Source organism: Polypterus senegalus, chromosome 4 (assembly GCF_016835505.1).
Source record: "Polypterus senegalus isolate Bchr_013 chromosome 4, ASM1683550v1, whole genome shotgun sequence".
NCBI classification, from domain to species: Eukaryota; Metazoa; Chordata; class Cladistia; order Polypteriformes; family Polypteridae; genus Polypterus; species Polypterus senegalus.
In genome coordinates this window covers 101,603,404-101,627,994 of record NC_053157.1, presented here as the reverse complement: position 1 = coordinate 101,627,994, position 24,591 = coordinate 101,603,404, and the positions used below count along the sequence as shown (strand labels likewise).

General features: G+C 40.6%; 1 protein-coding gene across 13 annotated transcripts in view; it reads right to left on the bottom strand.

The window, feature by feature from the left end:
- Positions 1-2,497: 2,497 nt before the first annotated feature.
- adgrl3.1 (adhesion G protein-coupled receptor L3.1) overlaps positions 2,498-24,591 on the bottom strand; it is a 1,314,450-nt gene continuing 1,292,356 nt past the window's right edge. For 8 of the 13 annotated variants that reach the window (XM_039751103.1, XM_039751102.1, XM_039751099.1 and 5 more), the window contains one exon: positions 22,125-24,057. In XM_039751103.1, the coding sequence (XP_039607037.1) occupies positions 23,261-24,057 (797 nt within the window). In that variant the 3' untranslated portion in view covers positions 22,125-23,260. Of the gene's footprint in view, positions 3,007-22,124; positions 24,058-24,591 lie in introns of those variants that run through there. The other 5 variants (XM_039751107.1, XM_039751111.1, XM_039751112.1 and 2 more) reach the window with 3 other exon arrangements.

Here is a 24,591-nt window from a genome sequence, read left to right as displayed (position 1 = left end):
TCTCTTCTTTTCACGGCAACTTTGATATGTGACTTCTTTTTTATTTCCGGCACTGTGCGATTTTGTGAATGTGAGCTTTCAAGTTTCTCCAACACGCTATGTCACTCGATCAACTTCATTTTGTTGATTATACCACGGTTTATTTGAACAAATAGTATGTTTTTCCTTTGCCTCCACTTGGTATTCGCTGAAATTCTTATATTTTCCCCGTGCTTTTCCCATTGTCTTTTCACAGAAGGCTGCGCTTAAGGGCGATTTATATTGATTTGCATATTCAAATAGGCGTAATTCTGGGAGGATTTGGGGCGTTACAAAATGCGCATGCACGAGCGTTAGTTTTCACGCTGATCGGGATTTATGTAGCGGAAGAACATGGATGTTGGAGTACGCACAGATTCCTGCATCTGGATTTTTCTGTGCGTAAGCACATTTCGGCTTTTGTGCTTACGCCATGTTATAGTGCGAGTTCTACGCATGGCATTATACATGAGGCCCCAGGGGTGCTGATAATTTCGGCCGTGACTTTATATATTCCTTGAACCATAAAAGCTCTTCATTTACTCTTTTCTGCTAAGATTGATTTCACTTTATCAATCAGGTAACATCACAACCAGAAACCATACCATGTCCAAGAAAAATGACAGCAGACAATAACCACTGGTGGTGCTTGAAAGATGAAAAATAGTTCTACTTCATCCTACCAGATAAAGATAATCTTCTGTAGGGTGCAATGGTGATTTTTCTAATGACTGTGATTTATGGCTCATGTGTTCCAAATATTATAATGTTTTATAGTGTAGAAAATATTAAACAACGGGTTCTGCTGGACTTACCGAGTTCATTATAAGGTTGGTCTACTCTCGCATCATTAGATTAACACATATACATATTGTGGACGTGTTGGACCCAGACTCCGACAGGCTGACACATAAAGTCTTCAAACACACACGTTTATTCACAACCCGTAACTCTAAACAGCACACAATGTACGTACCAATCACCATAAAGTTCAGTCTCTCTTGACTCCTCTCTGCTTCTTCGGCCACCTTCAACTCCTCACTGGCAAGCTCCGTTCTTCTCTCACCCAACTCTGGCTCTCTGATTGGAGTGAGGTGGCCCCTTTTATTCAGTCCCCGGATGTGTCGCAGGTGACCCCTGAGTAACATCTGGCAGCACTTCTGGGTGTGTCGGAAGTGCTGCAAGGGAATTCAGTCCTCCTTCTGGCAGCACTTCCAAGTGTGGCGGAAGTGCTGCATATTTAAGTCCAGGGGCTATCCAGGTGTCCCCTGGTGGTGGCCACGGTGGAGCATAGGGTTGGATCCCCCATCTCAGTGGCCCCATACAACCCAGGGGCGCTGCTCCATTGTGGCCCAGGGAAAACACTGCCTTCCTCCCAGTATTTAAGTACGTCCGGCATCCCGGTGGATCAAGGTCCTTAGACATCTGTCACAATATACACATACAAATAGGAATCCTATATATAAATTCTCAGTTGAAAAACTAATTGTCAGTCAACCCACAATATTCTACTTAGAACACCTTCACAATTATACATAGATTTCCTGATTTAGAGAATGGAAATGCCTACATGCATCACACAATATTCTATGAGTCTCTACTTAAGAACTTACTGTCACCAGCACTGACAAACATGCAGGTGTCATCACGGCACAATTAAAAATGCAGATCTTTTGGTTATGACACTTACCTAACCAAATAATATGCCATGCTTTTACTGCAGTTGTCTTTGTTTTTAGGAGCAACCTCTAGTCTCGAAAACCTTATGAGCAAGTAATGTGGCAGCCTCCTAGGGCCAGCTTTTTACTTAGCTAACATTTATAAGATGCTTTTGCTGATGTTAAGTTGAAATGGTCAGACGTGTCTTGGTCCCCCTTCTGACATCACCTTTGCCCTCTAACTATCTATCCTCATAATTCATTTTCTGTAGCACTGGAATCAGCCTAGTTGCTCTTCTCTGGACCTTTTCTAGCGCTGCTATGTCCTTTTTGCGGCCTGGAGACCAAAATTGCACACAGTACTCCAGATGAGGCCTCATCAGTGCATTATAAAGATTAAGCATAATGTCCTTGGACTTGTACTCCTCACATTGTGCTATACAACCTAGCATTCTGTTTGCCTTTTTAATGACTTCTGAACACTGTCAGGAAGTTGATAGCTTAGAGTCCACTATGACTCCTAAATCCTTCTCATAAGGTGTACTCTCAATGGCGATTCTACCAATAAAAGTTAGAATTAGATTTTTCTTTTAAAAATCTATTAGTAGACATTTTCTGCAAGACCAACACAACATAAAAAAGTGCTAATAACTAAATTTCCAGAGACCATGTTTGATCAACAAAAAAGAACATTGTTATGTGTAATGCTTGTATTTTTACCTTATTTAAAAATGCTTGGAATTTTCTTTTAAGATTTTTATTAAGATTTTTTAATTAAATTAACAATTGCTTCAGAAATCATAAGTATTCACTTTCCAGCTTCTAACAAATTAATAAATGATTCTCTTTATAAATGATAAAAATGATAATGTAAAAGTCCACTTTTTATTCTAGTGCCATTGATTTCCATAACAGGTAGATTCCCTAAAGGTGACATACTACCATAAAGAGTATCATTGTTTACAGATGGCTTCAGCATGCTGATTGATTAGCAAAGGAAAAAAATTCTCACTGTTCTCCTGGGGTAATTGCATTTTGGACAATATGCAGGGTTGATTGTTTTCTGTTGAATGTGCTGTTTGTGGAACAAGTGGAGAATCAGACTCTTCATGAATCAGTTCTACCTCCAAGGAAAGAATATAATGTGATGTGAGTTCCTTTAAATTTTTTGTTTCTAGTGCAGCTTTGCTATGCTGATAGCTTCTTTCAATTATGTGGACACAGTCACTCATGAAATCTCCATCAGAAATGTTATAGTGGTTGCTGAGGTTACCATTCAGTGGTAGAGTATCTGTGATACTTGTACTCCTGGTATTGTTCAGTAGTCCCTCTGAAAGATATGAAAATATAAAGTACAGGTTAATTGTAGAAGCTATATTAATTATATATAGTCTAGTACATTTGAGAAGTATTCTTATACCTCAGTTCAGAACATCTTGAAGATATACGGAGAAGTAGAAATATACAAAAAGGCATTTGTTGGACTCCTGAAACCAAAGTAAGTTATTATATAAATTAAAATAATGCTTAAAAAAGAAGTTAAAGTAGAAAATTAAGGAATTCCATTAACAGTAAAAGTTCCCAGCAGCTTTCAATAGAAATATTATGTAATAGTCTTAATAATATAAAGACAATGGCCTTGAAAGACAGATGGATGGACAGGGGGATTTAATGTGTGCTAAAACTCAAGTCATTAATGATTTATCGATCTATTAATGTGAGCTATTGACTGAGATGCCGTAGATCCCGGAATATAAGCCGACGGTATAAAAGCCGACCCCCTTCCCTACCTACTAAATTACATGTATTTGCCGATGACCGGTATTTAAGCTGACCCCCTTCTCCAAGCAAAATTTTCTAAATTTCCTTAAAAGTGTCTCTTCAGGTATATTTATCATGTTTACCGACGAGAATTTGAGTGCCGGCATTTTTGATGGAAACCAGGAAGTGATTGCGGAGAAGTTGGGTAAAATGAAACCTTTGTGTTGAGACTATATACTGTAAAAGGCGCTATATAGCGCCCGACCCGGCACAGACCATGCAGAGGCACATGTACAAAACACACAGGCTTTATTCTTTTTCTGCACCCGTGGGCGCACGTCTTCCCTGTGACCCACAGGCAATACGCAGTCCCAAAACACAAACAACACTCTTCCCTCTCTGGCACCACCACTACTCCCAGGCAACCTCGTCCTCTTCCTCCCGATTCTGGCCTCGAATGAAGGGAGGCTGGCCTGTTTTATAGCCTACCCGGAAGTGTTCCAGGTGCTTGACCAGCTGGCCCTGATTGCACCTCCGGGTGGGGCTGATAACTCGTCCAACCGGGTTGTTGGCTCTCGGCAGCACCCCCTAGCGGCCACCCCATCTCCCAACCAAGCTGTGGAGGACTCCATGTCCCATGGAGCCATGTGGGAGACGGGGAAACGAATAACGGCCGGGGAGGCTGCCACCAACACCGCCAGACATGGCCACCACGGCCACAGTTAAAACATAACCGACCCCCTCCAGTTCGACCCTGGCGAGAGCAGAAGCAGGCAGGAAACCCCTGCTCCTTCGCTCCCTCACAGAAGTGCCAGTGACATTTCCAACCCTCCACAGTGCAGCCCTCCTGTGGCCTCAAGCCGGCAGGCTTACACTGCATGTTGTTAGGAGGTTTCCTCTTCCGGACTCTCCTTTTTCTCTGGGACGCACTGGCAGTTTGAGTCCCCCTATGGGAAAATGAGGCACCCCTCACCGTCTGCATCACTTTGGACTGCTGCAAGACTGGAGCTGGTGGTCGGGGCGGGGTTGTTTGGCAGCCGCTTCCACCTGCTGCCTCCCCACACGCTCATCCGCCCAGCTGTCGGTCATTGCAGCAGCCTCTCGTGTGGTGGGCGGGACCACCTGGCAGGCAGTACTAACCATCACTGCTGCCAATGCGTCCTGCCACCTTTTCTCTACGGCACAGGTCTCACTCACCTGCACCGCTCTGTCCTGCCGGTAGGAGGCTGGCGTTCCGCAGCTATGGAGCCATTCTGCCAGGGCTCTCCACGGGCTGCCGAGCTTATTCTCAAGACCCTCCTTCAACTCCTGTAGGACCTGAAACACCTTAAACAAGGACTGTAGGGCCAGGACAACGGATTGCACCTCCCCTACAGTCTAGGAATTGTTCACAGTTCCCTTCGGGTATTCTGGAGGTGAGGAGAGAAGGTCCGTCATCCCCACCTTCCAATCCTCCTTGGCGGGTGATTGACACACGCCCTCCCCCCCTTTACCTGCTTCATGGAGCTGCTCCTGCTCCTCTTGCAGGGACACTGCGCTGGGAAGCTCGCCCGGGCTCTCCTCCCCCAGCCGCTGGCTCAGGCTGAAGGGAAGACACAGCTCTGCCTCGCTCTCTCCCGAGCTGGCTCCACTGTCATGCCATGGACACCCGTCCTCCTGCCCGCATCAGGTGCTTCGCCCCTCTGCGTCTAGGAGGAAGGATGACCCACATGCGGGAAAACATACCCGCAGCTCGTCACCTACCTCCGGTTGCAACCCGTGTGGCGGACTAGCGTGGCGGCGTCTGACAGTTGGCCTCTGTGTCCGCCCGGCTTTTTTCTTCCCCATTGAAACGGTGCCTGCAGCAGCTCCTTGGCGGCCTTGGTTGGGCCCTCTCAAGCTGAGCAGCGCGTGCCGGCTTGCGGCCCCTGCCACGTGTGTGCGCTTCGCGCCTTCCTCACGCTGTAACGCGCGTGCCGGCTTGTGGCTCTACAAACTTTATTGCAGGTTCCGGCACAAATCGACAGACCGGGATTCCTACTGGCTACGCCAGATGTAAAAGGCGCTATATAGCGCCCGACCCGGCACAGACCACGCAGAGGCACGTGTACAAAACACACAGGCTTTATTCTTTTTCTTCACCCGTGGGCGCACATCTTCCCCATGATAACTGATAACTTGTCCAACCGGGTTGTTGGCTCTCGGCAGCACCCCCTAGCGGCCACCCCATCTCCCAACCAGGCTGTGGAAGACTCCATGTTCCATGGAGCCATGTGAGAGACGGGGAAACGAATAACGGCCGGGAAGGCTGCCACCAAGCGTCCCGGGGAAGGTATGGAGCTGTCCATGGTGGCTCCCCCGGAACATATGCAGCAGGGGCGTCCCGGCCGGGCATGGGACCCGGCTGTCTGTCACAATACACAAATATGGTATATCGGCGGGTGGATTTCCGGGGATTCGTTATAAATTTGATTAACTTAAATACGCAATACAGTGTACCCTTGACTTACGAACTTAATTCGTTCGCGAAGGCTAACTCATAATGCGTTCCGAACCTTACACTGCAACACTTACAACCTTTTCATAATAAAAAAGTGTTGTATAATGTGCACAATTTACCAAAACACCAATAATTTTTCTAATGTACTAACCAAAAAGTTATAAAAAGTGCCTAGCCTACCAGAAGTAGGCTAGATTAAGCTAGGAGTATGGCGGCACGCATGGTCACAGCGGCTCAGGGCTCTCCTTTTCAGTGCACTTTTTTGTTGTTTTTGTACTTTTTTTTTGCTTGTTTGTGCATGATCGGTCCGGCAAACATCCGCTACACCCATCAGAACCTTATAGACATCTGTTTCGAGTGTTTTTCATCAAATGCACAACATCCCAGACAACATAGCGAGACCAGCGGGCTCTCCGTGGATTGTTGTTGGGTATAGGAGACGACGCAGACGGAGGAGGGAAAGAAAGCAGAAGCGGGGCCGCAGATCCGGCGTTATGCTAAGGCTAAAAAAACAACCATACAAGCCCTATACAGAACTTTTTTTTTGCAACTTCTTTCCATCTTTTCGCACCATTTGTTTATTTGCTTGTTGTGTTCTATACATATGTCTGCACTGAAGGAGCTGCTTTTTTTTATTAATTTTATTACAATCAATACATAGCAATCACGTTTTACAAAAAAAAAGAATTATGCTAAGAACAGATCGATCCCCACCCTTGAGAGAGAGAGCAAGCCAAACGGTGTAAAATTTAAGGCTTTTTAAAAATACCTAAATCAACAAATTCTCTGTGCTTTATAAAATCATTTCAAAATATTACAGATTAGATCCTGCCATGTTTTGAAAAGTCTGTACAGATCCTCTAACTGAGTATTTGATTTTTTCCAATTTTAAATAATATAACACATTAGTTTCCCACTGACTTAAAAGAGGAGAGTTTGGGTTCTTCCAGTTTATCAGAATAAGTCTGCGTGCCAAAAGTGTAGTGAATGCAATCACAATTTGTTTGTCTTTCTCCACTTTAAGACCCTCTGGAAGAACCCCAAACACAGCTGTTAATGGGTTAGGAGGGATTGTGAGTCCAAGACTGTCTGAGAGGTAATTAAAATTTTTGTCCAGAATAATGTTAATTTGGAGCAGGCCCAGAACATGTGACCTAGTGAGGCTGGAGCTAATTTGCAGCGTTCACAGGTTGGATCATGTCCTGGAAACATTTTGGAGAGTTTTAGTCGAGACAGATGTGCTCGATATATAATTTTGAGTTGTATAATTGTATGCTTTGCACATATGGAGCTCGAGTGAATTCTCTGCATTGCTACTTTCCACTCCTTTTCTGATATATTAATTGAGAGGTCATTTTCCCAGTGTCCTCTTGGATCTTTGAAAGGAAGGGATTGTAAAAGGATTTTATATATTGTAGAGATGGAGTCTAACTCCTTGAAATTGAGCAATAATTTTTCCAGCGTGGATGAGGGTGCAAGATGAGGAAAATCTGGAAGGTTCTGTTTAACAAAGTTCTGATTTGAAGATAGTGAAAGAAATTTGTAGTTGGAATGTTAAATTTGGAATGTAATTGTTCATAGGATGCAAAGACGTTGTCTATATAAAGATCCCTAAGCAAGTTAATTCCAAATTTTTTCCAGATATTAAAAACTGCACATGTTTGTGAGGGTTGAAAGAGGTGGTTCTTTGCAGGGGTGCCACAGAAAGAAGCTTCTCCGTCTTAAAATGCTTTCTACATTGGTTCCAGATTCTAAGTGAGTGGAGCACAATTGGGTTATTAGTGTATTGCCGATAACGTGTGTTTATTGGTGCACAAAGCAAGGAATACAAAGAAGTACTGCAGGATTTTACTTCTATTGCGGTCCATGCCTGTGTATGTTCTTCTATTTGTGTCCAGGTTTTTTTTTTTTTGGTCTCGTCCGATGCGAGAGATGGACGTCTGAAGTGGAGCTCCGCTAGCAGTGGTGCTATTTTTCATATTATTTGCTTATTATTCTGAGATATCCTGTATTTATTCAACCCGAGAGGGACCGCTACAGTATATGTAAACACATATAAACATGGCCAACAAGAAGGGGGTCCGAAAGAATCAAGACTAAAGCTACATCCAAGCTGCGATCAGCAAGCCCTAGTTCGAGATACGGCCTCTCAGAGACAGACCTGGATCAGATGGGCGAAAGTACAGACTCCTCGGGACCACGGTCCGCTACATCGTCGCCGGCTGAGAGCGAAAAGGGGAGCGAAGGTGCGATCGTGAGTGCAGATGTGGATAGCTCGCCGATTGGAGAGGATTACCTGAAACTGGAAAAGGCCGGGAGGTCCGCGGCTTCAGTTACGCAATTACGCGGGACTGGAGCAGCGGGACACCGCTTCAGCAGAGTCTGCTGCTTCATCTACGTACAAGAAGGCACATTTGAGCTATCTGAACTGAAAGTGTTGCTCGCTGAGCTCAGGCAAGATATAAAGAAAAGCGAGAAGGCTAATGAGAAAGCAACGGCAAAGGCACTTGAGAGACTGAAACAGGAATTAAAACAGGAATGAAACAGGCAAATGAAGGCTGCGACAGGAATTCCAACAGGCAAATGAAAGGCTGCGTCAAGAGGTACAACTTGAACTTCGACAGGTGCTGGGTAAAATTGAAGAGCGCATTGAGAAAAACTCGTTAAACTGAGCACGCTTGCTGATCAATGGGAGCATCTTAGTGAGACATTCACGAATCGGATCGAAATAGCCGAACATCTAGCTGCCAGTGCCGAGGAAAGAGCAGTAAATGTCAGTTCGGAATGTAAAAAACTCGGAGAAAAACTTGGAGACAGACTGGCTGCTTTAGAAGATGGGAGTAGAAGGTATAATGTCAGAATTGAAGGCCTGCCGGAGAATCGAGAAAGTTTAAACCCTGTGAAATTCGAACTGAACTTTTTCTAAAATAATCGGGGCGACTTTAAAGCAGAATCTGAGATAGCAGCGGCTTACAGCGACGCTGATCAAACACCGCCAGACCCGACCAAGATCTTTTATAGTTCGTTTTGAACGATTATCATTTAAGTTAGAGGTGATGGAACTCCTCAGAAAAAGGAAGATATTATATATGAAAATGCCACATTCGTCTTCCCTGACTTCTCTCCAGCAACAGCTATTAAACGCGCCTTCTATAATATTAAACAGCTGCTACGGCAAGCCAATGTCAAATACGCCTCCTGTATCCGCAAAACTGAAAGTGGAATGGCAGGGTCATTTCTATGTTTTCGCTAGCAAGGAGGAAGCAGAAAATGAATTAAGAAAGCTGATCCCGGACTATTCTGATACATAATTGTGAGTCATGGCGGTAAATGATAAAGCTAGGATTAATAATCTACTGTCTGATCTATTTGTTTTAAAATACGGGTTTTTATCAGCATATATTCTCATATTCTTATATTATTATTACTTACTTATTACTTATCATTACTTAGTATTACTAGGCGCTAAATGTTTATGTTTTATTGTGCTTAATTACGTTTTCCTCCTCTTTTTCTTTTCTAATTATTTCATGTGTACCCTAAATGAGACTGTTCAATATCATACCCTTGGTTTACTGTTATTGCTATTACTGCATTAAGACTTGTTATGCTTGTTTTGGACACATCTTTAACACCATCACCTGGGTTTATTATCTGGGGTATCATCTTAATGCACTAAAATTGCTGAAGATATATATATATATATATTATATTAATTTTTTTTTTTCTTTTAAAGACTATATTGGTAACAGATATCTCTATCTTTTAACCTTAAAGCGCCACTGCATGGGGGCTTGATGTGCTTTGGACGTGCTCTGTCTCTGGGTATGTCAGAGGACTGGGACTGCATGAAGTGGGTTTTAGCCTCACCTGGGGAGGCAAAAGGGAGGGTGGGGGTTAAGGGGAAGAGAAAGAGAGCAGGCTTGATCTATATCTAATCTATCATCTCAATCTTTATAATTATAACTATCAACGTAATAATAAGCTGCATGGCAACAACTCTTGGGGGAATAGGAAATTAAGACCTAAACTATTTCACTTCCAGTTAAGACTATAAAATGACATCAAAAACTCAGAATCAGTGTCTCCATGATGGGACAGTTAACTTCGTAAGCTGGAATGTTAAAGGCCTGAATCACGAATTAAAGAGAAAGAAAGTACTTTCTCACCTAACAGGTCTAAATGCTAAAATAGTATTTTTACAGGAAACCCACTTACTAAGTAAGGATCAGTTCCGCTGCAAAAGACTGGACTGGCCAAATGTTCCATTCTAGTTTTACAAAGAAAACTAGAGGGGTGGGAATTCTCATACATAGAACAGTACCATTTGTAGCATCAGATGTAGTATTGGATCCTGAAGGGAGATATGTGATGGTCATGGGAGACTTATCTAACTGTAAAATGATTTTGATAAATGTTTATGCACCTAATGTTGATGATAAGGAATTTATACAAAATTTATTTGCATCCATTCCCAATCTGAACACTCATAAACTTATAATGGCTGGGGACTTTAATTGTGTTCTAAATCCACTTTTAGATAAGACTTCCTCCACAGGGGGAACGGCAACTAACACCGCAAAGATAATTACAAAGTTTATAACTGATCACAACTTATCAGATCCCTGGAGGTTTTTAAACCCAAATTCAAGAACATATTCTTTCTACTCACCAGTACATCATTGCTACTCAAGGATTGATTACTTCTTTATAGATAATAACTTCTTGCCTAAGATTAAATCTTGTAAATACGATGCTATTGTTATTTCAGACCATGCTCCATGATCTTGGAGCTGAAATTACTAAGCCCCATACACTCACCCAGATGGCGCCTCAATCCGCTTCTATTAGCTGACGAGAATTGTACTGAATTTATATCCAAACAAATTGAATTCTTTCTAGAGACAAATACATCCCCTGAGATCTCTGCAGGAATACTCTGGGAAACTCTTAAGGCCTTCTTAAGAGGACAGATTATCTCATATCTTTCCCACAGAAATAAATCCGAGCGAAGAAAGTAGCAGAGATAAAAAGCGAAATTACTAAAATAGATGAAGAACATGCCAGACTACCAAGCGAGACTCTACATAAGAGGAGGCAGGCTCTACATTCAGAATTAAACCTCTTGACAACTAAAGAAACTGAACAACTAATTTACAAATCCAGACATCATTATTATGAACATGGAGAGAAAGCTAATAAGCTTTTAGCGCAACAAATTCACAAGCAAGAAGTGCGCAACGCAATCTCGGTAATTACTAACACGAACGGAGATAAAATCATCGAACACAAAAATATAATGTACACTTTTAGAGACTACTATAAATCCCTATATACTACTGAGTTTAAAGAAGACAATATACAATCTAATGCATTTCTGGATAAATTACAGATACCACAAATTGACGCTTTAGTGTGGAGGAACTCGATAAACCTCTGTCATTATCAGAATTACTGGATGCTATAAAGTCACTCCAAGGTGGAAAAGCAGCAGGCCCTGACGGCTACCCTGCAGAGTTTTACAAGAAATTCTCCGCTCAGCTAGCTCCCTCCTATTAGCAACATTTACAGAAGCCAGAGATAACCAATCTCTTCCACAAACCTTTCGCCAAGCACTAATCACTGTCTTTCCAAAACAAAATAAGGACTTATTACAATGTGCATCATACAGACCAATTTCACTTCTGAATAACGACGTTAAAATACTCTCTAAAATCATAGCTAGAAGGATGGAGAAAGTGCTCCCTCAGTAATATCACAAGACCAAACTGGATTTATTAGGGGCCGACACTTATCTTCAAATCTTCGACGCCTGTTTAATGTAATATACTCACCAACTAAATCAAACACCCCAGAAATATTATTATCATTGGATGCAGAAAAAGCATTCGACATGATTGAATGGAAATACCTTTTACTATTTTGGAGAAGTTTGGGTTTGGCCCGAACATTTGTGCATGGATTAAATTACTGTATACTAACCCAGAAGCTTCAGTTTGCATCAATAACATTTGCTCAGACTACTTTAAACTAGAACGTGGCACAAGACAAGGATGCCCTTTGTCACCACTGCTGTTTGCAATTGCCATTGAACCACTGGCAATACATTGTCGAAATACTGATCAGATAAAGGGGATTAGCAGAGAAGGACTGGAACAGAAAATCTCATTATATGCAGATGACATGGTACTGTATATATCGGACCCAGAAAATTCTGTGCCTGCAGTCTTAGCAGCACTCACAGAATTTCAAAAGCTCTCTGGTCTCAGAATTAATCTGAATAAAAGTGTACTCTTTCCGTGAATTCAAGCATATAATATTAGATTAGACACCCTTCCTTTTATCATTGCAGAACAGTTTAAATACCTCGGGGTAAACATCACAAGTAAACATAAAGCTCTTTATCAACAAAATTTCGTCGTCTGCATGGAAAAAATTAAACAAGACTTGCATAGATGGTCAACCCTTCATCTCACACTAGCTGGAAGAATTAACACTGTTAAGATGAATATTCTTCCTAAGCTCCTTTTTTATTTCAAAACATACCAATATACATTAATAAATCGTTCTTTAAGCAATTAGATTCAACAATAACCTCATTTATTTGGAATTCTAAACATCCACGCATCAAAAGAGCGACCCTACAAAGACAAAAGGCAGAAGGCGGCATGGCTCTACCTAACTTCCAGTTTTATTACTGGGCGGCAAATATACAGTCGATGAAGGAGCTGCTTTTAATCTCATTGTACATGTGTATAGTAACAATAAAAGGCATTCTATTCTATTCTATTCTATTCTAGAAACAACAGTTTCATACTGTACTCACCATTTAATTTGACATCTTTGGGCTGCAGGAAGGGAGGAGGAGGAGAATGAAACAGAAGGCGGTTATTGTTTAGAAGGAGCCTCCGTATGCAAATCTTTTCTTTGTAAAATTGTCGAAATGGTGGATTTCGACATGCTGTACATATTAGCGAGATCGGTCACACGAACAGCACTCTCATATTTCCACACAATTTTCATCTTCGTTTCGATTGTGATCGCTTTCTTTACCTTCGTTACCTTCTCTTCCTTCCTTAGCAATTATGTGTCTTGCTTGCATGGTCTTAGTGAATTATATATATATATATATATAGGTAAATCACTGCAATGACCGAAATTACATCCACAAACATCTGGACTCCGATTGACGTTTACTAATGTTGTTTGTTTACAATCGCGCAGCGGATACACGTGACCACATTTGGGTCGAAACGCAAGGTGTTGGTCGTAAATCAAAACAAAAATTTTTATTTTAAACTTCCCGATAATTTATTATAAATTTTATTAATAATATCAACAACCAAAACACTTTTTTGAATAAATTCTTTATTTAATTTAAAGTACCGGCATGCAAAGTTACTTCTTTATCTGAAAGATGTCGTCTGTGGTTTCATCATTAATTACTTCCGTATTCATCGGCAAAACCGGCAATACTTGTTGTGTAAGACAACCCCCAAACTCCAAGCCAAAAATCTAGGACGAAATTCTCGGCTTATATTACAGAAACTACAGCATGTTATCATAATCATGACTCTTACTGGCAAATTCTATTAATCCAATTCTATTAATAAACTCTACAAAACTCTGTATGTTGCACAGTATTTTTAATTTTTATTTAAAAAATGTGAATTTGTATAGTGCTCTAAGTTTGTAAATGTGAAATATATAAATAGATATAAAGTACCTGAATTTAATTAATTTAATTTTGTTATGGGTGTGTCTTTTTTTTGTTAGGCCTTACCAAAATAACAAGTAGGGCACAATAAAAAAGAGACAAACAAATTCACTCTTCCAAAGCAAGGATATCTGAAATATTATATACACCAGTTCAATTTGGGAAGATTTAGGGCAGTATAATGTGGTATATATATAATGATGTAATGATGACCTTGAAATGAAATCTTCAGAGGCATAAGGCAAGAGAGAAAAACAGAGTGAGGCATCTGGAATGGAATCTGAAAGCAGTTTCTATGACTCTCTCACAGTGCAGTGAAAGCAGTGACAAATAAGTGCAGTGAAAAATGCATTATTTTCTCATAATGTTATTTCTGTTATGCTACATATACATTTCTTTTATATAATTTATAAACTTTTTTTAATTTGCGTGAGACAGGGTTGCATGTTTTTCCCTGTGTACCCTCTGTTTCTCCCACAGTCCAAAAATATGTTAGGTCAATTGGTGACACTAAATTTGCCATAGTGCGTGTTTGGCGATAGACTGGCACCTTGTCCAGGTGATTGTTCCTGCCTTGCGCCCTATGCTGCTAAGATAGACTCCAGTCAAGCACATCCTTGATCAGGATTAAGTGGACTGTATGGTAGATAGATAGATAGATAGATAGATAGATAGATAGATAGATAGATAGATAGATAGATAGATAGATAGATAGATAGATAGATAGACACCTCCGGAGTGTGTCCTATAACTGTGCTTGCCCTTTTAATTAGCTTGTTGATTTGGTGGGCCTATTTTGAAGTTATGTTACCAGCCCAGCACACCACAAAGTAGTAGTAATCACCATCACAGTATACCGACTTGACTTATAAAAAGTTTTTGATAAGATGACTTAGGAAAATAATGATTGCAAAGCAACTAATAACAATATCTTCCAAACAGAAAAAATGATATTCAGGATTATTCTGTCTTGAATAAGATATCAAATCTGTGATTCCTTAGGTATCTCTGTTGGAACCTCTGTTTTATATCTAATGATTCGGACAAATCTCTGAAATAATTGTTATAATAGAAACTGGATTTGGAAAGAATATAGCATTTATTAGATATTTTTTTTTGGCAAGTAGCAGTTATTACTATGTAAGAAGGAAACAACAATGAGATATTTGTGAGAATATGTAAATTCAATAAAAGTTCAAAAAACATAAAAATGCAAAAAGAATTCTTGGTTACATGGTGTATGAATTCTGTCATGCATGTGTGTCTGTAGAGCTCCTCATGGACTCTGTGTAGGTATGTAATGACCCTCCACACCATAAAGGGGGTGCTGCTTCTACCTCTGTCTCTCCTTCTCTCCTCTGCAATGCTAAGAATCCATCCAGTAAGAGCACTTAGCTACACCCATTCTGGTTCTGCAAGAACAAAGCCATGAGATTCCTGGAAGGAGTCATTTTTTTGCAAGAAAGAACTACTGGACCTTTCAATGAGTGGCTGAACCATTGACAATCTTTCTATTAATAATTTTCTTTAGCCAACCTGGAGGAATAGACAACCACCAATTACTTTACACTCAAGCGAGAGATCCTTGCCCAGTATGGCCTCATCACTGCAGAAATTGGCATTTTGATGCTGAAAAGCCTGCATGAGCCCAGGCCTTCAATCTCTGGGTCAGGTTGGCGCATTGGCTCTGCCCTGGTGAAAATTCAACAGGTAGAATTGTGAAGGCAGTGGCAGCTGACTTCCTATTCCACACCCTCCCAGATCAATTTGTCCATTCCATATGAAGACAATAGTGGATGGATGTAGAGAAGCTTGCAGAGCTAACAAGCAAAATCGGGCAGCCAGCCAGACCGAACAGAATGCAGAGGACATACTTTGAGAGCAGAGAGGCTGAGACACCCTATTGGAGAAGGGAGCACACACTCCCACATATGTGGTTCTACCGCTGTGGAGAGCCGGGACACACTGTTTGCCCACTGTCCCCAAGAAGATGAAAGAGAAAGAGAAAGGTACTGTTCCGTAGCAATGGCTAACCCTCTCATATTTCCCTTTTCAGGTGTGGCTCAATATAATGAATACCGTCTACACCCTCTATAGTTCTTGTATCAACACATCCATTGTTAAGAGCCATTATGTCCCATCAGAACAATATAATGAAAACAGGACCAATCTGACCTGTCCCCATGGTGAGTCTCGGGCATACCCAACTGTAGCCTGGTGATTTTTAGTCCAAGGGTGCTAACGGATACTGCTGATGGTGATGCTGCCCATGGTGAGTACACTCTAATTAAAGGAAGACTGGCCCTTTAGAAAAACAAACAAGAAGTTGCCATACCTACCTGGAAGGATGAGCCTAGCAATGGACAGGGAGTCCATGGCCAGAGGACAGAGAACAGATAAAGCGACAACCATGCAGTACAACTCTGCGGATCTGGCGCTGGGTGATGATGACAGTGCATATTTGAAGACATCTCACCCGACCCTCGACCTTAGGATACCTGCTGAGGATGCCCTAATATGATCACCATGCTACAGCTTCAGTTTCACTCATTACCCACGTCCTTTAAACATGGAAAGTGGAACCATGATTCCATGAAACACGCCAGGAATGCAGTGAACTGTCAACCCTTACGGGTGCCTAACTGTAAGTCTAGTAAGAACTGATATGGGTCTTTTCTCACATTCATATCTTCATGGAAATCCTCATAGGTCAGGGTAAACCTTTCACATTGTGCACCTTCAGGGAAGTCTCCAATTTGCTCTGTTATCAAGCACCTCAGGACAACCAATTAAAACCCCTAAATAGATAGACTGATTGAGCGTTTTAACTAAATATTGAAACAAATTCTGAGAAATGTGTTACAGACAGATGGGAAAGACTTGTACCAGCTTCTACCTCTTGCCTTTTTTGCCTTCTGTGAGGTATCACAGGGCTCTACGAGGTTCTCCCTCTTTGAGCTCCTGCAAAGTTGACAACCTGTATTAGTTAACCTATTTAGAGAGGATTGCGAGGAGGAGGAGGTCCCACCCTCACAGAAAATACTAGAGCATGTCTCCAGTTTACACATTTGCTTTGCGTGACTCTACCTTCTGGTGAAGTAGTATCTCAATCCTGCCCAGCACACACAGGCTTGACTCTACAACAGAGGCTCCCAGATTCTTGAATTCTCTCTGGATGATGGATTGGTCCTGATGCTCACATCATACGCTAAACTCCTGGCCACTTGCATGGCTCATATAAAATATCAGAGTGCAAGGGGCTCGTAGATTACTTAGTATACCATGTGAAATTCCAGAAACCTTGGGTGGACCACAACCCTGGCAACTCAATAGCCCTCATGTGCTGTTCTTTCTCATTGATGCCAAACAATTACCTTCCTCTTCTTTTGGCTGCTTTCATTAGGAGTTGTTACAGTGAATCACCTTTTTCCATATCTTCCTATCCTCTGCATCTTGCTCTGTTACACCCATCACTTGCATGTCTTCTCTTACCACATCCATCAACCTTCTCTTAGGCCTTCCTCTTTTCCTCTTTCTTTTTCTACCCATCACCTCCTCATCTCATCTGTTCCCTTCACCAACAACATTCATCATCACACCTCCAACTTCCAGCTTCTTAGTCATTACTCTGTCTGACACTCTTTTCTCCTCCAAAACAGACTTGGTATACTGTTCGTTCAGAATAACCTCTATCCCATTTCTCCTCCCATCCACACCATGATAGAACAATTTGAATCCATCTCCGATCCACCTGGCCTTACGCCCCTTCTATTTAGTCTCTTACATGCACATTATATCAACTTTTCTTCTCGCCATCATATTGGCTAACTCTCTCCCCTTATTAGTCGCACTGCCAACATTCAAAGTTCCTACCCTCAGATCCACTCTCTTTACCTTCCTCCTGCCTCAGGACATGTCTCCACCCTCTTCTTCTCCTTCTTGGACCAACAGTAGCCCAATTTCTGCCAGCACCTTGTTGGCTAACAGTACTAGTGGCAGCCATTGTTAACCTGGGCTTCGACCAATCCAGTGTGGAAGTCTATATTGTTGTTTGCATGTTGATCTGGCAAAAGTTTACACCAGATGCCCTTCTTGACTGTGCTAGTTGACCCCAATAAAAAACCATGCTGATTACCCATGATATTGTAAAAGAACCAGGGGTTGTGGTCTGAAAATGTCTGTACCATCTACTGGAAGCAAAGAAAGCAGAGGTCAAGCTAGAAGTGTATCAGCGCTTGGACCTTGGTGTAATTGAGGACAGCCATAGTCCATTGACCAGCCTGATAAGTGATAGTCCCAAAGTCAGATGAAAGTTCGCTGTTTTGTAACAATTGCCACTGGCTTAACTAAGACTTCCAGTTCAACGCCTATCTCATGCCCAGTGGATGACCTCCTGGAGCATCTTGTGAATTCTCAGTATCTGTCCACCGTCAACACGGCAAAGGGCTATTGGGATATCTCCAAGATGGACGTGGCAAAAGAAATAAAAATGTTCAGCACCCCATGAGGCCACTGACAGTATTTTGTCTTACTTTTTGTGCAACATGTGGCCCCAGCAACCTTCCAGTGACTGGTGGACAGTGTGATGGTGCAGGTCAGTCCCACATTACCAGTTGAATCCCGGGATCCATTTGAACCCGCATCACCTGTAACATACCTGGAGGAAGAGCCAGCAGATGAGGACACTCCCACACAAAAGGTTGTTGCAAAAGTGCTACAGAGCTTTTATTAAAAACAATCAAAAATTTAAAACAGTGTTCAAAGCAAAGTGAAATGCTTACAACTCTTCAATAAATAAATAATCTTTTAAACCGGTAACTGTCTGTGAGTTAAAAATCCAGATTAAAATGTGATTAAAACCAACAGTCAGCGGGACCTTCATATTCTGTCAGAAAAGTGCAGACAAAAGAAGCCATGGTCCTCACCATCTGAACTCCATTTCAGCTGCCTCCAAGAGGCACAAGCCAGATGGCTCATGGTCAATTTTCCTCCCGTTTTCCTTCTCACACCCCGGCGTAGCTTTGAGGTAGGACTTCCCCTCAATCACACCCACTCCTCATCAATAAAAAAGTGGGGATGATCCGACCCTAGAACACCAATTTTTTACTCCCTCGCAGGCCTATGAGCACTCTGCCTTGCACCCACATTGCTTGGCTTGCCCTGCCTCCCTCCATGATACTGTCCTCATGACTCTCTCTCTCTCTGTCTTTCTCATTTTTTTTTACATCTTCTTCTGTCCTGTGCAAGCTCCTCTTATACTAATGCTCCTCATGGGGCACAGGTCTATTGCCACACCCTCTGAGAAATGAATAAGGCATTTGTCTGACACACTCACTCACATGAGTGTTTGCGATCAGGCAGACACCCCCAGCTGTCCTCTGAAGGAAGCTGAATAAAATCAAAGAACCACCGACCACTTATCACAGACAGTCTGCTACGGTCCCCATAATCCCTATAGTGCCGCCTACCAAGAAGACATAGTCACCTATTCCAGCATCTATACAGACCATCTGCATCATGTTTCAAATGTTCTTCATACTAGTCGCCATGCCAACCTCTGAATCAATCCACAGAAATGCTTTTTTGGTCCGACAAAGGCTAAATATTTAGGCTACATGGTGAGTGGAGAGAGGATCAAACTGCAGTGGTGCTGCCCAACGGAACTGACCGCAACTGAAAAGAAAGAGACAGATGCAGGCTTTCCTTGGACATGTTGTTTATTGCCATTGGTTTGCGAGCTGTGCCTCTAACATAGCTCAAAAGAAGGAACCCAACGTGGTGTCGTGGATCCCCGTTACTTAGGTTGCATTCTGTGACTTAAAGATAGCCCTAATTTCAGGTCTTATGTTGCTGTCTCTGGACATTTCTCTCCCTCCCAATCTTCAGACTGACACCTCAAACACCGGTTTCTTTGCCATGCTGAGCCAAGTTGTGGATGTAGCTGAACACCCCATCACGTATCTTAGTCTGAAACTACTGGACCAGAAGAAGTAATTAAAAAGAAGGCCCTCACCATCAAGTGGGCTGTCACTCAGGTTCAATATTAACTCTTCTGAAAACAGTCCAGCTAATGGGACACCCCCTTTTAGTATTTCTGTTCCCAGTGAGGCTCAAAGCCCAGAGTTCCATGTTGGTTTCTGAGTCTCCAAACGGACAAGTTAATGCTCTTGCAAAGATGAGGATGTCTCCATGCCAAGTGCTAAGCTTGTTTGGGCAGAAAGCGTCATGCATGTGCATCTGTGGATCTCATCACGGGCTCTGCCAAGATGTTTAATGACCCACTGGACTATGAGGATACTCTGCCACTATAGTGCAGAGAATTGCCCAGTGTGAGCACCTAGCCCCATTCCTTCCAGTTCTGTGAGAACAAAGCCACCAGACTCCCAGTAGGAGGCATCATTTCCAAGAAGGAATTACCGCTAATCAGACCGCTCAACAAATGATTGTAGCATTGAAAACAATTCTGTTAATAATTTTGTTTAGTCCAAAGTTGGAACAAAGCAATAATGAGCATTAATTTTATTTTTACTTTTGCATTAAATGGGACGACCTGGTTGATGCCCTAAATCATCCTGAGGTTTTCTGTCATTCCTGTACCCAGCCACAATTCCAATCAATGAAAGTTATTCTATATAAAGTACCTGTGAGGTACCATCTAGAATACTGTGTGCAATTTAATTTATACTGCATTAGTGCTGTAGCGGTACAAAAATTTTGAGTTTGGTATCGATACCAGATTTCAGATTTCAGCACCGGAACCAAATTAGTTTTGACGGCAAACAATGGATTACTTCAGCCTTCCTTCAGCCTCCCAATTGCGATGCACCACATTATAATTCATAGCTGCCTCCCTGGAGCGCCATGCCATGCAATGGTTTAGGCATTAAATCTTCATGAAGATGTGATAACTTCAAATCAATAAGGGCAATGGAACCCACTGTTAAGTCCAGAGCTCATCAAAGCAAAAAAAGTTAGCCACCTATCTGTTGTGTTACACCTTGAACCACATTTAAGCAATAAAGGGAGAAGGGAGGACCAAGGAAGTCACAATTGCTTCGAAGCAATAAGGGGAGGGTTTCCCAGTTAAGTCCAGAGTGCATCATAGCAATAAGGGATGACTCTTCATCGTGCCACAAATACCAAAATATTATTACTATACCACTTTTATTTTTAGGTTTTTCAACACGTTCTATTACCAGTATACCATGCTATCATATACTGCATAAAATAGCAGCAGAAGAAGTTCAGAAAGATATTTATATTTAGCTCATGATTTTATCCTTTCTGACTTATTAACAAAATTGTATTTTATAGTCCTTTCTATATGTCTAAAAATGGACTGCTGACAGATTAAATAAATTATTCAAGGTTAAACAGTGGGTTAATAGCAAGGACCAAACCAGCAACATGGTAGTATAAAAAGCTTTAGCCCCTACACAATACATATTCTGCTTGGACTAAACCATCTTGATTTCAGAGCATGTATGCATATATAGCTGACACTTTGTAAATACAGAGACCACAGGACCAGACCCAAAACTCTGTACTCTTGTAGCAATATCCACAAAATACACTTTTTAAAAGCACATGTATACAAGATTGGCAAATTTCCATAACACCTCAAATATTAGTGCAACAGCAAAGACTTAGTTCACACAACCACAACAGAATCCACATGGATCTGAGTCTCTGTCCAGTACCTTGACATAGACTTTACCATAGAGAAAAGTAACCCAGTTCTGTTTAGATCTGGAAAGCCATTCTCTCCAAATCATGCCCTTCCAGGAATTTCAGTCATTCTCCATGTAAGCACTGAAGTCTTCCTGTGGTATAACAGAAACAGTAAACAAAGAATTTTGAGCACCAAATCCAATGTCTCCAAAAAGGCCGAATAGTATATAGGTATACATGCAAACAACAGTGAAATCTTTTCTTCATTGGAACTCTTAGTTTCACTGAAGGAATCCTCTCATGTCATTGTCATTAACTGGAGAGATCCTAAATATAAAAAGTACAGGAATGGCTCAAATGCTATCTAGAGGGGGGAAGACTGTCAAATCCTGGCTAGTCAAGAAAGGAGTAAGTGCAGAAATGTTATTAAAAAAAGAATAGGTCTTTAAAGCTCTTCATTTGCCCTCTTCTGATGAGATTTATTCAATGAAATGAGAGATGTCCTGTTTTATGAGACAGGTTACATTACAAACAGAAAACATAGCATGTTCAAGAAACATGATAGCAGATAATAACCACTGATGGTGCTTGAAAGACTGAAAAATAGGATACCATTCATCCTGCCAGATAAACATGATCTTCTGTAGGCTGCAATGGTGCTTTTTGTAATGACTGTGACTTATGACCCAGGTGTTGCAAATATTCTAACTCTTTACAGTATACGTAACATGCGAAAAGCAAGGTAAACCACAAGTGTGATAAATAATGAATATTCTTAATACAAAATTAAATATTCAAGAAGAACACAAAAACACATATCTTGGTTATGAATTGCTATAAATGTTCATCAGTCATTTATTTGTTGGAGAACAAGTTTCACTTTAACAATGAGGTCATTCAACTTGGAAACCATACAAAATGGATAAAAAAAATCATCTTTTCTGCTGAATTGTTACACTGTTGTGGTCAAATAAATATATTTTGCTAGAAAAAAAAGTAGTCACATCCACTGCTTTTAAGGAAACACTAAATTATTTCCAAATTTATACAACTGCTAGGAGAAACAAAGGTGATTAAAGTTATTAGTTCTTGTTACACAGAGCTCACAGGCTCCTCATATTTCTTACATAGAAGACTAGTAACCTAACAAAGGACAGGTCTCTGTTCATTTCATTCAACAGTATTTTAATAAATGGTTTAGCGTTGCTTTAAAATCTTTGTTTGCTTTAACTGTTGTTGAAACATCAATAGATTTACAAACTACTCTGTGAAGAAATTAAACATGAACTATTAAGGAAAAGGTGATTAAGTTATACAAAGCCAAACTTAATGAAATATATATTTTCAATTGTGATTTAAACAATAAAAGGCAGAATTTGATTTTTCTTTTAAAAACCAATTGGTTGACAATTTCTGCAAGACCAACACAACAGAAAAAAATGCTAATAACTACATTTACAGAGACAGTTTTTGATTAAAAAAAAACACTGTTATGTGCAATGCTTGTATTTGTACATTATATAAAAATGCTTGGAATTCTGTGTTTTTCTGTAATTCAAATTAAACATTGAGGTATACCCTCCAGTCACATAAATATGGTTTTGTTAAGATATTTTTAAATTAAATGAATATTTCCTGCAGAAATCATAAAGAATCGATAGCTTGCTTTCTCAAAACTATAAAATTGCCTCTAGCATGTATTTAATATTGGACCATAATGCTTCACAATATTATACAAGTATCCATCAATATTCAATTCACTTCTTCATTTTCCTGCTCAAAACAAATTAATTGTTCTCTTGTTAAATGATACATAAAAAATTTATCTCCCTATATTTTAGAAAATAACATTTCTTTTTGTTCTATACTACCAATCAAACTGTGGGAATACACAGAAAAATAATATCCCGTGCTTTATGAGAATCAGAACAAGCAAACACAAATAAGGATTATCTTCTATAGGCTAGTGACCAAGTGAAAAGGTTCTGTAGAGGTTTTGTCCAGAGAAATGTGTTCTTTTTTGGGTGTCACAAAAAAACCATCACTGCTGCCTCGACCAAGTTGGTAGTAAGTATGCAAATGATGGATATAGTTTCTGGAGCCAAGATTGGGCATACTTTTATAGTAAACATCTTCAGCATCATTGTTTTTGTTCGGTATAGGTTCACTTTTTATTATGGTACCATTTGTTTCTTTGACAGGCAGACCACCTAAAGTTGGCATACTAGTATAAACAGTATCTTTGTTTGTAGGTGGCTGGTGTTCTGCATGCTCATTGATTAGCAAAGAAAACAAACTCTCACTGTTCTCCTGAGGTAAACATATTTTGGAGATGTTGTGGGGCTGATTGTTTTCTATTGAATGTGCTCTTTGTGGAACAAGTGGAGCATCAGATGCTTCATGAATCAGTTCAATATCCAAATTATTCGTATGATCAACATTGTTTTCATTACGTACAATGGAATCATCTTCATTGTCATTGCGAATACGATTAACAAATTTGTTCATTAAATTTCTGTTATGCTCAGTGGTCAGTTTGTGACTGTTCAGATAGGAAGGAATATAATTTGTTGTGAGTTCCTTTAAAAATTTTTTTTCTAATGCAGCTTCGCTATGGTTATAGCTTCTATCAATTATCTGGACACAGTCACTCATGAAATCTCCAGCAGAAATATTATAGTGGTTGCTGTGGTTACCATTCAGTGGTAGAGTATCCATGACACTTGTATCCCTGGCATTGTTCAGTAGTCCCTCTGAAAGATATGAAAATATACAGTATGTAGTTAATTATAGAAAGTATATTAATTACTGGATGTAGTACATAAAAGTAGAAAAGTATCCCTATTCCAGGCTTGAGAACATCTTGAGAACATATGAAGAAATACAAACATGTAAGCAAACATCTTTTAAACTCCTGATCCCAAAGAAAGCTATTATATAAATTAAAACAATGCTTAAAAGATAAGTTAAAGATAGTGGAAGACTTAGGAATTGCCAAAAGTCACATTGGCGGTAATGACAGTGTTCTTAAAAGTTCCCAGCAACCTTCAAAAGAAATTTTATGTAGTATTCCTAAAAGATTTTAAGTATAAAGAAAATGACCTTCAAAGATAGATGGACAGACAGGTGGATTTGTTGTGTACTAAAGTCAGTAACAATTTTCATCTAGTGATGTGAGCTGTTGACAGTAATTATGTCATAATAATCATGAGTTTTAATGGCCAATTCTTTTAATAGAGTCTATAAATACACTTGCATATGTTGCATAGTATATTGTATTTTTATTT